We start from the raw sequence: 18946 nt of genomic DNA, 5'->3' as shown, positions 1-18946 counted from the left end.
AGGCTGAAATATGAGGTGATGGCTGCGGATGAATGGCATGACAATGGAGCTCAGGATCTCGTCATGGTATACATTCAAATTGTCATTGAGCAAATGCAATTGTGTTCGTTGTCCGTAGCTTATGCCTGTCCATACCATAACCCCACCGCCACCATGAGGCACTCTGTTCACAACGTTGACATCAGCAAACCGCTCGCCCACACAATGCCATACACGTGGTCTGCGGTTGTGATGCCAGTTGGACATACTGCCAAATTCTCTAAAATTATGTTGGAGGTGGCTTTTGGTAGGGAAATTAACATTCAGTTCTCTGGCAACAGCTCTGGTGAACACTCCTGCAGTTAGCATGCCAATTGCACGCTCCCTCAAAATTTGAGATATTTGAGGCAATGTTCTATGTGACAAAACTGCACATTTTAGAGTGTCCTTTTACTGTCCCACGCACAAGGTGTACCTGTGTAATTATCATGCTGTCTAGTCAGCTTCTTGATATCCCACACCTATCAGGTGGATTGGCAAAGGAGAAATGCTCACTAACTAGGATATAAACAGATTTATACAGAACATTTGAGAGAAATAAGCATTTTGTGCATATGGAACATTTCTGGGATCATGAAACATGGGACCAACTCTTTACATGGTACAATTGAATAGGCCAAAAGCATAGCCAATCCATTTAGTGAAATTAATGATTGAGGCTGAACTCAAATGCTACATTGATTTAGGGCGTATGCCTGCTGAAGACAAGTCACATAGGCCTACTGGCTATGTCATCGCTGGATGGGCTAAATAATGTAAAGCTATTTTGTGACAATGTATTTTTGTTGCAAATTGCTATAGGCCTATACTTAAACCTAATTGCATTGAAAGAAATTCATTGATCCAATGATTTACCGTCCGTAAGCTATAGGACAAGGTGCAGGTATATGGTTTGATGCGATTTTGTGGACTTCCCCACTGATAACCGGTAATCCCTTGTTAAATCGGAACAGCCTCGGCTCATATATTTAGGCATATACTAAGCTCCTATATGTCCGCACGTGATGACAGCTGCTGCTTATATGTGGAGGCGTTGCCTGAACAAAAGTGTGCACAATAGACTTGCTAATAACCAATTTGTTTATCATCTCAGGCACTGGCCTCTGATTGACACAGCTGTTTTACCTGTATTCTGACAGGTTCAGGATCCTGGACAGCGTTGATTAAAAAAAACGTAAGTGCTGAGAGTTCAGGATGAGAGGTAACGGGCGAGACTATTATAGAATCTTTATTCAAAAGATCTAAAAGGCCTTCTGGCTCTCTTACATGTGGAACCTATTTCCTGACTTCTCGTAGTCTGGGGGAAGATTTCAATTGCGTCCTCTCTACCTTGTCTCCTCAAAACCCATACATTTTTATTTTTTATTTATTTTTTTATTTAACCTTTATTTAACCAGGTAAGCTAGCAAGATAACGCAAAGCAGTGCGACACAAACAACAACAACACATGGAATAAACAAGTGTACAGTCAATAACACAATAGGGAAAAAAATAAAGTCTATATACAGTGTGTGCAAATGGCGTGAGGAGGTAAGGCAATAAATAGGCCATAGTAGCAAAGTAGCTGAGCCACACATGTCAATCCTCTCTCTCTCTCTGTTACCCTGCTGTGCCAAAAGGGAGGGCCTTCTCCCTCAGCTGTGGACGCTGCCAGTAGCAACAGTCATGTGCCTCATCTCCATTGCTGCAGTAGTGAGATCTAGTAGAACAATGGTCTAGATCCAGTTAATCATGTGGTTCCATACTGCAGGATTTAATTAATGTGTTATAATTTATTCCCCCAGGGTGCAGGTTTGGTCAGATGTCCTCCTGATGGGGTTCAAAAGGAACTGGCATAAAATCAAATCAAAAATCAAATTTTATTGGTCACATACACATGGTTAGCAGATGTTAGTGCGAGTGTAATGAAATGCTTGTGCTTCTAGTTCCGACCATGCAGTAATATCTAACAAGTAATCTAACAATTTCACAACTACCTTATATACAGTGCCTTGCGAAAGTATTCGGCCCCCTTGAACTTTGCGACTTTTTGCCACATTTCAGGCTTCAAACATAAAGATATAAAACTGTATTTTTTTGTGAAGAATCAACAACAAGTGGGACACAATCATGAAGTGGAACGACATTTATTGGATATTTCAAACTTTTTTAACAAATCAAAAACGTAAAAATTGGGCGTGCAAAATTATTCAGCCCCCTTAAGTTAATACTTTGTAGCGCCACCTTTTGCTGCGATTACAGCTGTAAGTCGCTTGGGGTATGTCTCTATCAGTTTTGCACATCGAGAGACTGACATTTTTTTCCATTCCTCCTTGCAAAACAGCTTGAGCTCAGTGAGGTTGGATGGAGAGCATTTGTGAACAGCAGTTTTCAGTTCTTTCCACAGATTCTCGATTGGATTCAGGTCTGGACTTTGACTTGGCCATTCTAACACCTGGATATGTTTATTTTTGAACCATTCCATTGTAGATTTTGCTTTACGTTTTGGATCATTGTCTTGTTGGAAGACAAATCTCCGTCCCAGTCTCAGGTCTTTTGCAGACTCCATCAGGTTTTCTTCCAGAATGGTCCTGTATTTGGCTCCATCCATCTTCCCATCAATTTTAACCATCTTCCCTGTCCCTGCTGAAGAAAAGCAGGCCCAAACCATGATGCTGCCACCACCATGTTTGACAGTGGGGATGGTGTGTTGCTTTTACGCCAAACATAACGTTTTGCATTGTTGCCAAAAAGTTCAATTTTGGTTTCATCTGACCAGAGCACCTTCTTCCACGTTTGGTGTGTCTCCCAGGTGGCTTGTGGCAAACTTTAACCAACACTTTTTATGGATATCTTTAAGAAATGGCTTTCTTCTTGCCACTCTTCCATAAAGGCCAGATATGTGCAATATACGACTGATTGTTGTCCTATGGACAGAGTCTCCCACCTCAGCTGTAGATCTCTGCAGTTCATCCAGAGTGATCATGGGCCTCTTGGCTGCATCTCTGATCAGCCTTCTCTTTGTATGAGCTGAAAGTTTAGAGGGACGGCCAGGTCTTGGTAGATTTGCAGTGGTCTGATACTCCTTCCATTTCAATATTATCGCTTGCACAGTGCTCCTTGGGATGTTTAAAGCTTGGGAAATCTTTTTGTATCCAAATCCGGCTGTAAACTTCTTCACAACAGTATCTCGGACCTGCCTGGTGTGTTCCTTGTTCTTCATGATGCTCTCTGCGCTTTTAACGGACCTCTGAGACTATCACAGTGCAGGTGCATTTATACAGAGACTTGATTACACACAGGTGGATTGTATTTATCATCATTAGTCATTTAGGTCAACATTGGATCATTCAGAGATCCTCACTGAACTTCTGGAGAGAGTTTGCTGCACTGAAAGTAAAGGGGCTGAATAATTTTGCACGCCCAATTTTTCAGTTTTTGATTTGTTAAAAAAGTTTGAAATATCCAATAAATGTCATTCCACTTCATGATTGTGTCCCACTTGTTGTTGATTCTTCACAAACAAATACAGTTTTATATCTTTATGTTTGAAGCCTGAAATGTGGCAAAAGGTCGCAAAGTTCAAGGGGGCCGAATACTTTCGCAAGGCACTGTACACAAGTGTAAAGGAATGAATAAGAATATGCACATATAAATATATGGATGAGCGATGGCCGAACGGCATAGGCAAGATGCAGTAGATAGTATAGAGTACAGTATATACATATGAGATGCGTAATGTAGGGTATGTAAACATTATATAAAGTGGCATTGTTTAAAGTGACTAGTGATACATTTATTACATCAAATTTTTAATTATTAAAGTGGCTAGAGATTTGAGTCAGTATGTTGACAGCAGCCACTCAATGTTAGTGATGGCTGTTTAACAGTCTGATGACCTTGAGATAGAAGCTGTTTTTCAGTCTCTCGGTCCCAGGTTTGATGCACCTGTGCTGACCTCGCCTTCTGGATGATAGCAGGGTGAACAGGCAGTGGCTCGGGTGGTTGTTGTCCATTTCAGTTTGTCCGTGATGTGTACGCCGAGGAACTTAAAACTTCCCACCTTCTCCACTACTGTTCCTTCCATGTGGATAGAGGGGTGCTCCCTCTGCTGTTTCCTGAAGTCCACAATCATCTCCTTTGTTTTATTGACGTTGAGTGTGAGGTTATTTTCCTGACGCCACACTCCAAGGGCCCTCACCTCCTCCCTGTAGGCCATCTCGTCATTGTTGGTGATCAAGCCTACCACTGTAGTGTCGTCTGCAAACTTGATGATTGAGTTTGAGGACAGAGCAGACTATCCTGCATTGACAACTACATTGGCATTCTACAGTGAGTGAATCACTGTCAAATCAGAAAGATGAGTTCCTTATGGATGTGTTAGTGAGAATTAAGTTTAATGTGTCTTTGTGGCTGTTTTTCAGTGACTCATTTGACCTGCAGTATGAAGTGTGTGGGCTGCAGATGAGGGAGTTAACCCTGGGTTTGAGGCCCAGAAAGGGGTGTCGACACCTGTGTGCACCCCTGCAAATGTTTTATTCATGTATGATAACATTCAGAGTATACAGTTTGTGGTCTATGACGTTAATTCTTTTTTTAATTGTATTGACAGAGGGATGTTGTCTTGGTTACAGTAGACCCTGATGCCTCATACTGTGTTTCAGTCCAAGCACAGTATGAAAATCAAAATACCATTGATGTGTACTGGCTGTTCGATGATGGAGGTGTGTTTATTGTTGTGAATCGGATTATGCCCATGCACAAATCTCAAAATGTACAACATAATCAGACTGATAAGGTGGGGTCATAAATCATACAATGTTGTTAAATGTCAAGTACCACAAGTCAGAGAGATAACATAGGATAGAATTATGTCACGGCCATATCAGGCAAAGGGGTCAATGTTATGTGTGAAAGGTAAAAGTGAAGGCTGTTGAGACGTTGCTAATTCCCTACCTGCTCACACGTAAGAAGCGCTGGGTAAGGTGCAAGGTACTCGTCTTTGTGGGCGGAGACATCCTAGCGAAGGGAGGAGCAAAGGAAAGAGTGAGTGTAGCATGTTTAGGGTCATACTGGGCGGTAGAGACATTATGTAATGTTGTCAGAAAAGCCCCTTGCCTTTCCCCTCCTTTGAATAGTTAAACTGAGCATGTCCTTTGTGTCCCATTTATAGTCATGGCCCTCATCGCCAAGTTCTGCCTTGGTTTCCATGACGTCAAAGTGCTGCCTGATATCAATGGACGACCACAACATGAACAGTATGTTCCCTGTCACTCACTCTATGATTGTGTCTTATCAGCACTGTATTGTCTTGTTCTTATGTAAGGGTTCAGTTGAACATCTTGGCCATGTTCTGTTAATCTCCACCCAGCACAGCCGGAAGAGGACTGGCTACCCCTCATAGCCTGGTTCCTCTATAGGTTTCTTCCTAGGTTCTGGCCTTTCTAGGGAGTTTTTCCTAGCCATGTGCTTTTACACCTGCATTGCTTGCTGTTTGGGGTTTTAGGCTGGGTTTCTGTACAGCACTTTGAGATATCATCTGATGTAAGAAGGGCTTTATAAATACATTTGATTGAGTTGCACAGTGATTAAACCCTATGAATTTCATCTTCATCAATTTAAATTGTAAATCTACATCGATTTACAATTTATGATAATGGATAATAGGATAATGGAGTGATAACTGAGCTATGTTCTCTTATTGACAGAGCTATAAAAATAGAGTCGCACACTCCATATATAAACTCCCAGTAATTTATTGGGTAAAACACCAACGTTTCCGTGTGACTTCTTCAAGGTGCCTTCTTCAGGTAAAGTCATGAATGCTTGAAACAGGTTATGTAGACAAACAGTGCAATTAGTGCAACCAATGACAATAATGAGTGGTGTGTCATAATGATTAAGTTAATAAGAATGAATTGAGTGAAACTGTTTTAAAAAATGTGTTTATAGCATGTTGAATATATTAGGCTATTGTTATCATATGGAAACATAATTAAATATTGTACATTATAATAGCATCAACATACATTATTGTTTAATTCAATTTCACATATATATTTAATTGTTTCCTATTTCATTAAAACATTTTGTTACATGTAATTTTTTGGTTCAACCATAATGCATAATAAGCATCATCAACAGGGGGAACATATTAGGTGTATGCTGATAAACTGTAGAAAGAATATATACATTTATAAGACTGGTTCATAAAGAGAGAATTGTTCATAAGAATTACCTGAGATCAAAGTCAATATTCAGACCACAAGGGGACAATGTTTTTAGACAGGATATCCAGAAAGCCTCCCTTTGTAGTAGTAGGATCTCCATGTTACCTCTCCTTGATAGAGCAACATGCTCAATGCCTATTTATTTTAGGGAGGAGATAGGATGGCTAGCTTCAACAAAGTGAGCTGCTAATGGATAATCAATATTCTTACATGTGATTGAGCCGCGGTGTTCAGCTATGCGTTGTTTTAATTATCTTATTGTTTGTCCTACGTATACTTTCTCACATGAACAGGTGATGAGATTGATTACTCTCTTGGTCTTGCATGAGATGATACCCCTAACTGGGATTTTTCAACCTGTATGCAGGTGTCTTAAGAAGAATGTTTTTATAATGCTGTTGCACTCTGCGCATGAGCCACATTTGTAGTTCCCATTTGGAATGGGTGTCAAGAGTGGGCTTATTGACAGAACCATGCCCGTGGGAAGGAGAGGGCAATATCCCAGTGCTCTGTGCATGGCTTGGCTGGAAACTTGTGACTTGCCCCCCCCCCCCCCCCCACTTAATGGTGAGGGTAAACCAAGAGCATATGCTCACCTTCTAATGTCAGTGATCTCTGTTCTAACTATGTTTCATGAAATCACCCAATAACCAAGGAAAATAGTATTGTTATAGCCCTGGTGATAATAAATCAGATTTTCTCTGGTCATGACAATTCACTTATTTCATTATCATCAGCAGACTCCTTAGCCATCTGTGAAATATGTGATTACATTTAACGTCATCATCAGTAGCAGAATCATTGTTGTCATTATCATCACTATGCAGTAGAATATAACATTTTGTTGATGACATGCTTGACGAAAGACTGTTTTGAAGTGTAACACAGGTGTGTATTTGTGATTGTCAGTAAAAAAAAATCCTGTGCTTTTATAAAAATGTTTGACTTGTAAACAAAGATTAAAGTGATAACTAGGCTTCTTGTATTGTGTAATCCCTTGAACACCACTATCATAATGCTCGTTTCAATGTTCATTCTAAGAAGCCGAACTTTCAAAATAAAGTTATTTTTGGTTCAACCGGAACCCACAAAATGTTTGTTTGATAAGTATAGTATAGAGCACAATTATCTATTGAAATGTTTCTGTCTTTTGCATGTGGAAAATAATTTGGACAATCTTAAAATATGACTGATGTAACTTGGTGAACTGTAACTTCGAAGCTGGTATCATTATCTTTGCACAGCATGCGCAGTACAGCATGCTCCACGAGCCTCCACGTTTGATCACGAGCCTGGTTAGCCAATCACGTCAAGCCACAATGTTTTTCCAAACAACACTCCTTTTCACTCGACAGGCTGCGTCAACCACTTCCTCATTTCAACTAAAAAGTTTTCAGGTGAAGAAATTGATTGCTACTTTGTATCTCTGACATTTCAGATGATCATATACTGTAGTTACTCACTCCGTTGATATTATTACTTGATAGCTAAGAGGCTACATTGTAGCTACTACTTAATCGCGTTGGGAGAGGTCACAAGAAAATAAACATGGACAATACTGGTTTTCCTAGACAAAAAACAATCAAGCTTGTGATAAAAACACCTAATCAAGCACACGGGGATCAAACGATTGAAGGAGTTGACATGGACTGGTCAGTGAAAGAGTTGAAGACACATTTGTCGAGAATGTACCCAAACAACCCGGTGAGTGAATGTAATAGTTAACTTAGCTAGCTAACGTTACCAGAGCAAGCTAGCAAGTCCTTGCCAAGTTATATAGGTCAAGGAAGCTTGTCAGCTAATGTGACGCTAGCTACTGTCAATAACAATCATTCAAGCCAAACAGCTAAGTTAGCTAGCTAGGCTATGCATAGTTGTGTGTATTAATCGTGGTTGCTGTCAGTGTGTGTCTTGTGTTGACATCTGTCCCACTTTCCCCCACAGGCTGAAAGTGATCAGAGACTAATTTACTCTGGCAAGCTGCTCCCAGACCACCTGCATGTAAGAGATATTTTCAGAAAGGTAGGTGTGTGTGCTTGTTCACCTATCTAACAATTAGACATATTCTCAGAACTCTATCTATATACTGAGTTATGTTTCAAGCATCTGGTCAGATTGCAGGCATCATCTGTCAAAAATATAATATTACTGATTCAACATAATGTGCCTAGATCAGGGATTCAGTCAGCCCACACAAATACCTTAACTCCGGTAATTGCGAAACATGTCTTAGTTGTTTTAGTATTACTGCCGTGACTTAAAACTGTGCAGAACAGTTTGTATATTTCATATTTTTGGTCAATTAATCACAATACTAGAATCATTATTGTTGAACAAAACCCAGACTGAAAGCTGGACTTTGACAACCCTGGAGTTCAAGCCTATTATAAGCCCCTCATAACCCCTTTTCTAAACTTCAGATCAGATGTTGATCACTCAGTTCACTACTTTTCTTACAGGATTTTTCAATAGCCATTTTTGGTTAATTTTGTTATTTAAAAGGTTAAATGGGTGTCCCTCTATGTCCAGTGCCAAGAATGGATGTCATGTATATTACTGTGGTTTATGTTGTCTGGTGTATCTTATCATGTATATGTCTTCACAGACGGACCTAACACCCACTGTGCACCTGGTGTGTGCAGTAAGGACTCAGCCTATAGGTCCACTAGGAGCAAGACCAAAGGTAAAGTTCCCCATATGGAACCCTATCTGAAACTGTGACACTGGATTCTATGTGAAGGTTATGATGTAGTCCTAGGTGAAGCTATTTTAAATCTACTCATTAAATAGCATCAGTCAACAATGTCTCAGTTGTTGCTCCCCAAGATATTGTGCCAAACCATGATGAAACTTTTTAGTTCTGCTGTGCCAGTGATTCCGTCATGTTCTGCTTTAGAAACCATGCACACCTCATGAATATTAACTAGTAGCAATAATTGGGAGCTCCCGGAGCTGACAAAGGACAGTCAAAGCCAGAAATGCAGCTTAGGAAAAAGCCACCTCACACAGTTGATAGGGCGTTTTGGCTTATCAAATGACTCCTTATCAGCCAAAATCGTCTCAATTATACCCCCATTCAGTGGTTGAGAATGTGTCAGCGGAGTCTGTTCTGTTCTCTGGAAAGAGGAGTCCCAGTTCAGTGGGTAGCAGGAGACAGGTGCACAAATGCTCTCATTAGAATTCTCTGGAGACCATAACTTTGCATCTCTGAAACTTTACTGCAGCTTATAGCTATGCAGCTAGATCTAAAGATAGCTAGGTTGGGGGTTTCACATAACTTTAAAAAAAAAATTGTGTGAGAGTATATTCCTGTATTTTAGTGCCAAATGGGTCTAGACATGTCTGTGAGGGATTGTAAAAAGCTTTTTTTTTCAGATTGGGAATGGTATGCAAACAATCATACAATACATATTCAAGTGCAGTTTAAGGAACCAGGACCAAGTACCTTTCACGTTAGAACAATTGAAAACAAAGGACAAGCAAGATACTGTCCAAAAATGTTATTTTGAATCCTCTAGTCTACTGTGATGGTTTCTGTTGTCACTTTGTCAGTATCGTTTAAGATGAGGGAAGACGGTATTTTTTTTAATGAGCATGGCCTTATTTCAGCATATTGGATGACTGTCATTCATTTTCTGTCATTCATATTCCATTCACCAAGCTTAATGTAATATCGATAGCTTTAGACTACTACATCATACTTAAATTTTCCCTACACCCATCATGAAGTTGCTACAACCTATCCTATGAATGAAGGTTAAGAATGTAGGTGCACACAGGTCAAGAGAAATGTTTGAGTAGTCAAGGTGACACACATTGACGCATTTAATACCACCTTGCACACACTTGCCTGCATCTGGCTTTTCTAGGGTGTAATCATTAGTCCAACAGTTGCAAACGAGAGTTTATTTTGGACAAATTCAGATATGTTTATCACCGTTACGTTTGCTTCCGTTTTAAGGTTTTCATCAGAATTGGTGTAAAGAAAACACCCCTGATCACACGCAAACACAGTTCACTTTCATAGTAGCCACATACCAACAGCATGATGACTTTGCTCGTTATATTCCTTCTCGCATCAACACACTCTCCTCCTCTCACCTTTTCCCTTCGCTTGTGGACTTAAGTGCACAACACATCAGCTGTCTGTGAACAGAGGAAAAAATCTTTCCTTGCCAAATTTTTTTTTTTAATGAATAGTTTTTATTTTTCAGAAATTCACTGAGGATGGTCCTCCTCTGAGGAGCATCCACTGATGTCCACACCTGTGGTGTAACACCATTTCTCACTTTTGATTCAGGTCAGGGAATCAGAGCAGCAAGAGGCACAAACATCGGCCATGCCTACCGGTCAGAACCCAGAGGGTGCCTCCCGAGCCCCATCTGTGCCCACTGATCTAGAACCGAGACTGCGCAGGCCCCCTGCCCCCTCTCACACCCCACCAGCAGCTGCATGGCCTAGCGCTACAGCGTGAGTTAACAAGACTGGTGCATTCTTTGCATAAGGCTGGTGGTATTAGTACTGTATCTATTACTTGTGTTGCTTTATGAAGAGTTATATTGCTTGGAGATTATTTGCAATACATTGGTCTATCCTTCAGTCTGACATGACATGTCATTCACATTGCTATTATCCTGTGTTTCTAGGCTAGTGGCAGCAGAGATGACAAACCCAACCTTCCCCACTTACTCCCTCTACAGCCCTCAACAGCTTCTCTGGCTGCAGCACATGTATGCTCGCCAGTACTACATGCAGTAGTAAGTATTCAATCACAAGCATTTTATCACATTTAGTTATGTTACTTCCTACTGTTCTGCCATAGCATATTATTAACCCTCTAGAGCAGGGTTCCCAAACTTGCGGGCCGAATTTGCCCCGTGGGTGGTTTTATTTGGTCCCACAAGTTTTCTGATCCAAAAATAAATAAATAATAAGCTAACATATGAAAGTGTTTTAAGATGGTCATACCAAGGATTATTTAGCTGTTTGATTTTGAATTTTAAGACCCATTAAGTTATCAAAACATATATACAAAAATGATTCGATGGAACATTGAATTTGGCATTACTGCTATTAGCCAATAGAAACGCATTGAAAAACAGATTCCTACATGGAATAACAGTCCCCCAAAAAATGTAAAAGGAAGTTTGTTTTGAACTGTCTGTCCTATATCTGAGAGATATAAGAAAGATGTATCCCCATATTTTAGGCACTAAACTATGTACAGTACCAGTTAAAAGTTTGGACACACCTACACATTCCAGGGTTTTTCTTTATTATTAACAATTGTCTACATTGTAGAATAATAGTGAAGACATCAAAACTATGAAATAACATATATGGAATCATGTAGTAACCTAAAGTGTTAAACAAATCTAAATATATTTGAGATTCTTCAAAGTAGTTACCCTTTGCCTTGATTACGGCAGGTAGGTAGGTAGCCTACTGGTTAGAGTGTTGGACTAGTAACCGAAAGATCGAATCCCCGAGCTTATCGAAGATCGAATCCCCGAGCTGACAAGGTAATAATCTGTCGTTCTGCCCCTGAACAAGGCAGTTAACCCACTGTTCCTCGGCCGTCATTGAAAATAAGAATTTGTTCTTAACTGACTTGCCTAGTTAAATAAAGGTAAAATGTAAAAAAAATTACAACTTTGCACACTCTTGACGTTATCTCAACCAGCTTCATGATGTAGTCACCTGGAAGATAGCCCTATTTGGTCAAATAAGTCCATATTAGGACAAGAACAGCTCAGATAAACAAAGAGAAACGACAGTCCATCATTACTTTAAGACATGGTCAGTCAATCTGGAAATTTCAAGAACATTGAACGTTTTTTCAAGTGCAGTCGCAAAAACCATCAAGCGCTATGATGAAACTAGCTCTCATGAGGACCCCCACGGGAAAGGATGACCCAGAGTTACCTCTGCTGCAGAGGATAAGTTCATTAGAGTTACCAGCCTCAGATTGCAGCCACTCTGCTTCACAGAGTTCAAATAACAGACACATCTCAACATCAACTGTTCAGAGGAGACTGTGTGAATCAGGCCATCATGGTCAAATCGCTGCAACGAAACCACTCTAAAGAACACCAATAATATGAAGAGCCTTGCTTGGGCCAAGAAACACGAGCAATGGACATTAGACCAGTGGAAATCTGTCCTTTGGTCTGATGAGTCCAAATTTGAGATTTTTGGTTCCAACCGCCATGTCTTTGTGAGATGCAGAGTAGGTGAACGGAGGATCTCTGCATGTGTGGTTCCCACCATGAAGCATGTAGGAGGAGGTGTGATGGTGTGGGGGTGCTTTGTGACACTGTCTGTGATTTATTTAGAATTTAAGGCACACTTAACCGGCATGGCTACCACAGCATTCTGCAGTGATATGCACTCCCATCTGGTTTGCGCTTAGTGGGACAATCATTTGTTTTTCAACAGGACAATGACCCCACACACCTCCAGGCTGTGTAAGGGCTATTTGACCAAGAAGGAGAGTGATGGAGTGCTGCATCAGATGACCTGGCCTCCACAATCACCCAACCTCAACCCAATTGAGATGGTTTTGTATGAGTTAGACCACATAGTGAAGGAAAAGCCAACAAGTGCTCAGCATATGTGGGAACTCCTTCAAGACTGTTGGGAAATCATTCATCATGAAGCTGGCTGAGAGAATGCCAAGCTGTCATCAAAGCAAAGGATGGCTGCTTTGAAGAATATATAAAATATATTTAGATTTGTTGAACATCTGATTCTATATGTATTCATGGTTTTGATACCTTCACTATTATTCTACAATGTAGAAAATATAAAAAATCAAGAAAAACCCTTGAATGAGTAGGTGTGTCCAAACTTTTGACTGATACTTCTATTAATTTTTCAAAACTGGTACCGGGGACCTTCAGGCAAGTCTTGTGATACTTGTGGGCGTCCTAGAGCAAAACGCAGAACACCATCGTGTTCGTAGGAGTCAGCTTTCCACTGAGATGTCATATTAGTGTGTAGCCCAAACCGTTTGGAGGCTACAGACAGAAGTTGGCAGAAGAGGCTGTACCAACTTCAGATGAGTCTTGTGAAGCTTGTGTGTGTCTTTAGAACTGTCGTTTTCGTGAGAGTATCATCTTTCAGTAGAATAGTTTGTAGGCCAAACTGTGCTGACGCTACAGACATTTTCTTGAGAAGAACAATTTTCGGGATGTGTCATGGTCTGACAAATACCAGTCTAGGGTGATATCTGGGTGGGTGATATCTCTAGCTTAGACACATTTTCTTGGGGATTTTTGCGTTAATTAGATTTTTGCGGGGGCACGGAAATTGTAGGCAAGGGTTAAGCAGGGAAAATACTTGAAGTGTGTTTTGCTTAGACTGTGTCTGTCTTTTGTCCCAAAGCCATGCAGCCTACGCAGCAGCAGCAGCCTCTGCCCCCTTTGCCCCAGCCGCTGGCCCATCCCTGCCTGTCGCACCCCACCAAGCCGCTATACCAGCAGCCCTGCCAGCCAATCAGAATGCACAGGACGCAGCCTTCATCAACCCGGGAGCAGCCAATCAGAACCTGCGGATGAACGCCCAGGGCGGACCTGTGATGGAGGATGAGGAGGATATCAATCGGGATTGGCTTGACTGGGTGTACACGGCTGCACGTCTGGGTGTCTTCCTCAGCATCGTCTACTTCTACTCCAGCCTGAGCCGCTTCGTCCTGGTCATGAGCAGCCTCCTCCTTATGTACCTGTGAGTTTGCTGTTTTTGTGGCTGTTTGTTTGTTCTTACACTACCGTTCAAAAGTTTGGGGTCACTTAGAAATGTCCTTGTTTTTGAAAGAAAATATTATTTTTTTGTACATTTAAAATAACATCAAATTGATCAGAAATACAGTGTAGACATTGTCAATGTTGTAAATTACTATTGTAGCTGGAAACGGCTGATTTTTATGGAAAATCTACATTGGCGTACAGAGGCCCATTATCAGCAACCATCACTCCTGTGTTCCAGCGGCAAGTTGTTAGCTAATCCAAGTTTATCATTTTAAAAGGCTAATTGATCATTAGAAAACCCTTTTGCAAATATGTTAGTACAGCTGAAAATTGTTGTTCTGATTTAAAGAAGCAATAAAACTGTCCTTCTTTAGACTAGTTGAGTATCTGGAGCATCAGCATTTGTGGGTTCGATTACAGGCTAAAAATGGCCAGAAACAAAGAACTTTCTTCTGAAACTTGTCAGTCTATTCTTGTTCTGAGAAATTATGGCTATTCCATGCGACAAATTGCCAAGAAACTGAAGATCTTGTACAACGCTGTGTACTACTCCCTTCACAGATCAGCGCAAACTGGCCCTAACCAGAATAGAAAAAAGGATGAGAAGAAAATGTTCATTATCTGTTAGTTGTACTGGTCCTGGGAATGTAAACAGTTTCCATTATTATCATATCAGTGAGTTGGTACTGCCTCTTTTTTTGCACTTCCTGTTCTTAACCATTAATAACATGAAATTCACCACCACGTGAATAAGATGTACTCACATATAACATGTATCCTGTGTACTTTGACTGTATGCTATGACTGTGTAATAAACACATAGTTTAAGAAAAATCATGCATATCTACTTTATTAATCCCTGTTGTCTTCCTCTCAGGCACACAGCAGGCTGGTTCCCCTTCAGGAGAAGGCCCCTGGTCAGAGGTCTCAACAACCAGGTCCCCGAGGTCATCCAGAACCACCAGGACAGGAACCCAGTTCCACCTGTAAGTCACGTTTTCTCTGGCGGTGGAAAACAGAGATGGCTTTATAACAAGGCATTTAGTTACTGCCCTTATGTAGTAACATTCCTCACACAGCATGTAGCGTTTCAGTAACAGTGTTGAATAAATACAGTCTGTTTATATCTTAACTCTGGCGGTGGGGCTAACAGTTTCTCCTCTTCTCTCAGATGGAGGACCCTGCAGGAGAAGAGGGGGCCGGGGCGGAGGCTGAGGTTGATGAACCACACCCCCTGACTGCAGTGCTGGCGCCTCCACACAGGGTGTCCATCGTTTGGACTGCCTGGATCTTTTTCAAAGCCTTCTTTGCCTCTCTCGTCCCAGAGGCCCTAGCAGTGGCTAACTGAATTATCCACTTTTCCAGCAGGGGGCACACTGGTGCTGAATTTACCCTGAGTATTAGACTTGCCTCTGTCACGGGAAGTCCTCCCTCTTTGGACCTCTGGATAGTAGATGCCTGGACTATTTGTGAGAAATACTGAATGATTTAGGGCTTCAATGCATACAAATCCCTGCCTGTAGTCTGTTGTGTGTGTTTAGGGATATGGTGGTTCATTCGGCACTTCCTGCCTTATGATAGTGACCAAATGGTTGTATATGCAGTATATTACATACACTTCTCGCTGCCAAATGGTTGTATATACTGTAAATGAGTATTGGAACTAAAAATGTAAATATTATTATATTGTCTGTGTAACAGGGTTGGTTATGTTTCCACTTGACACTGCAGAAACCTGTATTTTGATTGTGTATTCCTATTGGTTGGTTAAATTTACATATCAGTAAGTTGTTATGCCATTGGTCATGCTTGCAGATAGGGAGAGATCGCAAACTTCAATTCTTTCCAGTCTGATATTGACATTCAGGTGGTAGGCCACGTTCTGAAATACTGTATTCTATTTTCATATTTACAATGTGTAGGAGTTCACTATGTACAGTACCTGTCAAAAGGTGAGGCACACCTACTCATACAAGGGTTTTTTATTATTTGATATTTTCTACATTGTAGAATAATAGTGAAGACATCAAAATTATGAAATAACACATGGAAACATTTAGTGACCAAAAAAGTGTAAAACAAATCAAAACATATTTTATGTGAGATTCTTCAAAGTAGCCACCCTTTGCCTTGATGATAGCTTTGCATGCTCTTGGCATTCTTTCAACCAGCTTCATGAGGTAGTCACTGGGAATGCATTTCAATTCATTTGCCTTGTTAATTTCTGGAATTTCTTATTTTAATGCGTTTGAGCCAAGCAGTTGTGTTGTGACAAGGTAGGGGGGTATACAGAAGATAGCCCTATTTGGTAAAAGAGCAAGTCCATATTAGGGCAAGAACAGCTCAAATAAGCGAAGAGAAATGACAGTCCATCATTACTTTAAGACATGAAGGTCAGTCAGTCTGGAAAATTAAGAACTTTGAAAGTTTCTTCAAGTGCAGCTGCAAAAACCAGCAAGCACTATAATGAAACTAGCTCTCATGAGGACCGCCACAGGAAGAGAAGACCCAGAGTTACCTCTGCTGCAGAGTATAAGTTCATAGAGTTACCAGCCTCAGAAATGGGCAATTAACTGCCCCTCAGATTGCACCTCACAGAGTCTACGTAACAGACATCTCAACATCGACTGTTGAGAGGAGTCTGCGTGAATCAGGCCTTCACGGTCGAATTGCTGCAAAGAACCACTACTAAAGAACACCAATAATAAGAGACTTGCTTGGGCCAAGAAACATGAGCAATGGACATTAGACTGGTGGAAATCTGATGAGTCCAAATTTGAGTTTTTTGATTACAACTGCCGTGTCTTTGTGAGACATGGAGTAGGTGAACAGATGATCTCCGCATGTGTGGTTCCCACCGTGAAGCATGGAGGGGGATGTGTGATGTTGTGGTGGTGCTTTGCTGGTGACACTGTCAGTGATTTATTTAGAATTCAAGGCACGCTCAACCAGCATGGCTACCACAGTATTCTGCAGGAATACACCCTCTCATCTGGTTTGCGTTTAGTGGGACTATCATTTGTTTTTCAAGAGGACAATGACCCTAAACACACCTCCAGGCTGTGTAAGGGCTATTTGACCAAGAAGGAGAGTGATGGAGTGCTGTATCAGAAGACCTGGCCTCCACAATCACCAGACCTCAACCCAATTAAGGTGGTTTGGGATGAGTTGGACTGCAGAGTGCAGGAAAAGCAGCCACAAGTGCTCAGCATATGTGGGAACTCCTTCAAGACTGTTGGGAAAGCATTTCAGGTGAAGCTGGTTGATAGAAGGCCAAGAATGTGCAAAACTGTCAAAGGCAAAGGGTGGCTACTTCGAAGAATCTCAAATATAAAATAAATGTAGAATTGTTTTACACTTTTTTGGTTACATGATTCCATATGTGTTATTTCATAGTTTTGATGTCTTCACTATTATTCTACAATGTAGAACATAGTCAAAATAAAGGAATACCCAAACTTGACTGGTACTGTATGTGTACGCTACCTGTTAGATATTGGTCATGTTATTGCTGTAAGAGCGAGTTAGCTAGCATGCTCTAATTTTAATGGTCGCTTTAGCTCCCTGCTATTTTCAGACGAGTCACGAATCTACAGCCATCAACATACTGTTGTCTTACACATCTAACGTGCTTCCTTGTTTCTATCGTCAGGTACCGTCACATTTATTGTATTTTGTACTATTTTTGTCATTGTAAAGATGTTTGATAAAAAAAAATACCCAGTCTGATATTAAAATGCAAGCGATCAATCACGAATCTGCAGCCATCAACCTATAGTGGTCCTGCACGTCCAATGTGCTTCCTTGTGTCTATTGTCAGAATAAACACCAATCAGCTGGAACCGCTGGCTGGCCATTCCTTTCTTTAAAAAAATATAACAATGCAAGAGTTACCAAGTACGATCACATCTGCACACGTTACAAAACATATCTTATTATGCAAGCTTGCTTTCATCTGGGTTTAATTCTGGGATGCCCATAGTGCTATATGACTAACAAGTTTGTATTGCTCTTGCTCAGAGATGGATGTGCTATACAGGGTTGTGTGTGAGTATTGCATGTTTTTCTGGTTGTCTCAGATGTGAAATAGAAAGCAATGTCAACATAGTGTGGTTTTGATTCATTAGAAAGGTGAAAGAACTGAAAGCTGAATTATGGTAAACACAGGAACATACAGTTGTCTGGGGCTTAGGCCAGGCTTAGGCCAGGCTTAGGCCAGACTGCTGTATCCGTCTAAAAACTAAATTGAATCATGCATAGCGAACTTGCTCCCTTGTTATACAGATGACCAAAGTATGTATTCAGACCCTTTTACTTTTTCCACATTTTGTTACAGATTATTCTAAAATTGATTAAATTGTCACCCCCCCCCCCCCCCCCCATCAATCTACACACAATACCAAATAATGACAAAGCAAAAACAGGTTTAGAAATGTTTGCTAATTTATTAAGAATAAAAACTGATTACAGTCACGTAAGTATTTAGACCCTTTACTCAGTACTTTGTTGCAGCACCTTTGGCAGTACAGCCTCGAGTCTTCTTGGGTATGACGCTACAAGCAGGGCACACCTGTATTTGGGGAGTTTCTCACATTCTGCTCTGCAGATCCTCTCAAGCTCTGTCAGGTTGGATGGGGAGCGTTGCTGCACAGCTATTTTCAGGAGTCTCCAGAGATGTTCGATCGGGTTCAAGTCGGGGCTCTGGCTGGGGCACTCAAAGACATTCAGAGACTTGTCCCGAAGCTGCTCCTGCGTTGTCTTGGCTGTGTGCTTAGGGTCTTCGTCCTGTTGGAAGGTAAACCTTCGCCCCAGTCTGAGGTCCTGAGTGCTCTGGAGCAGATTTTCATCAAGGAAATCTCTGTACTTTGCACCGTTCATCTTTCCCTCGATCTTGACTAGTCTCCCAGTTCCCAATAAGGCTGTAACATAGCAAAATGTGGAAAAAGGCAG

General features: G+C 41.0%; 1 protein-coding gene across 1 annotated transcript; it reads left to right on the top strand.

Moving 5' to 3' along the window:
• The first annotated feature begins 7572 nt into the window (after nucleotides 1–7572).
• Nucleotides 7573–18469, top strand: LOC139394542 (homocysteine-responsive endoplasmic reticulum-resident ubiquitin-like domain member 1 protein). Its single transcript, XM_071142671.1, has 8 exons — nucleotides 7573–7952; nucleotides 8193–8270; nucleotides 8854–8931; nucleotides 10549–10718; nucleotides 10895–11005; nucleotides 13635–13973; nucleotides 14874–14982; nucleotides 15168–18469. The coding sequence occupies exons 1-8, from the start codon at nucleotides 7797–7799 to the stop codon at nucleotides 15342–15344; spliced, it is 1218 nt and encodes a 405-aa protein (XP_070998772.1). The 5' UTR covers nucleotides 7573–7796; the 3' UTR covers nucleotides 15345–18469.
• The last annotated feature ends 477 nt before the right edge of the window (nucleotides 18470–18946 follow it).

This window comes from Oncorhynchus clarkii, chromosome 1 (genome assembly GCF_045791955.1).
Source record: "Oncorhynchus clarkii lewisi isolate Uvic-CL-2024 chromosome 1, UVic_Ocla_1.0, whole genome shotgun sequence".
Lineage (NCBI taxonomy): Eukaryota > Metazoa > Chordata > Actinopteri > Salmoniformes > Salmonidae > Oncorhynchus > Oncorhynchus clarkii.
This window is presented reverse-complemented; position numbering and strand designations above follow the sequence as displayed.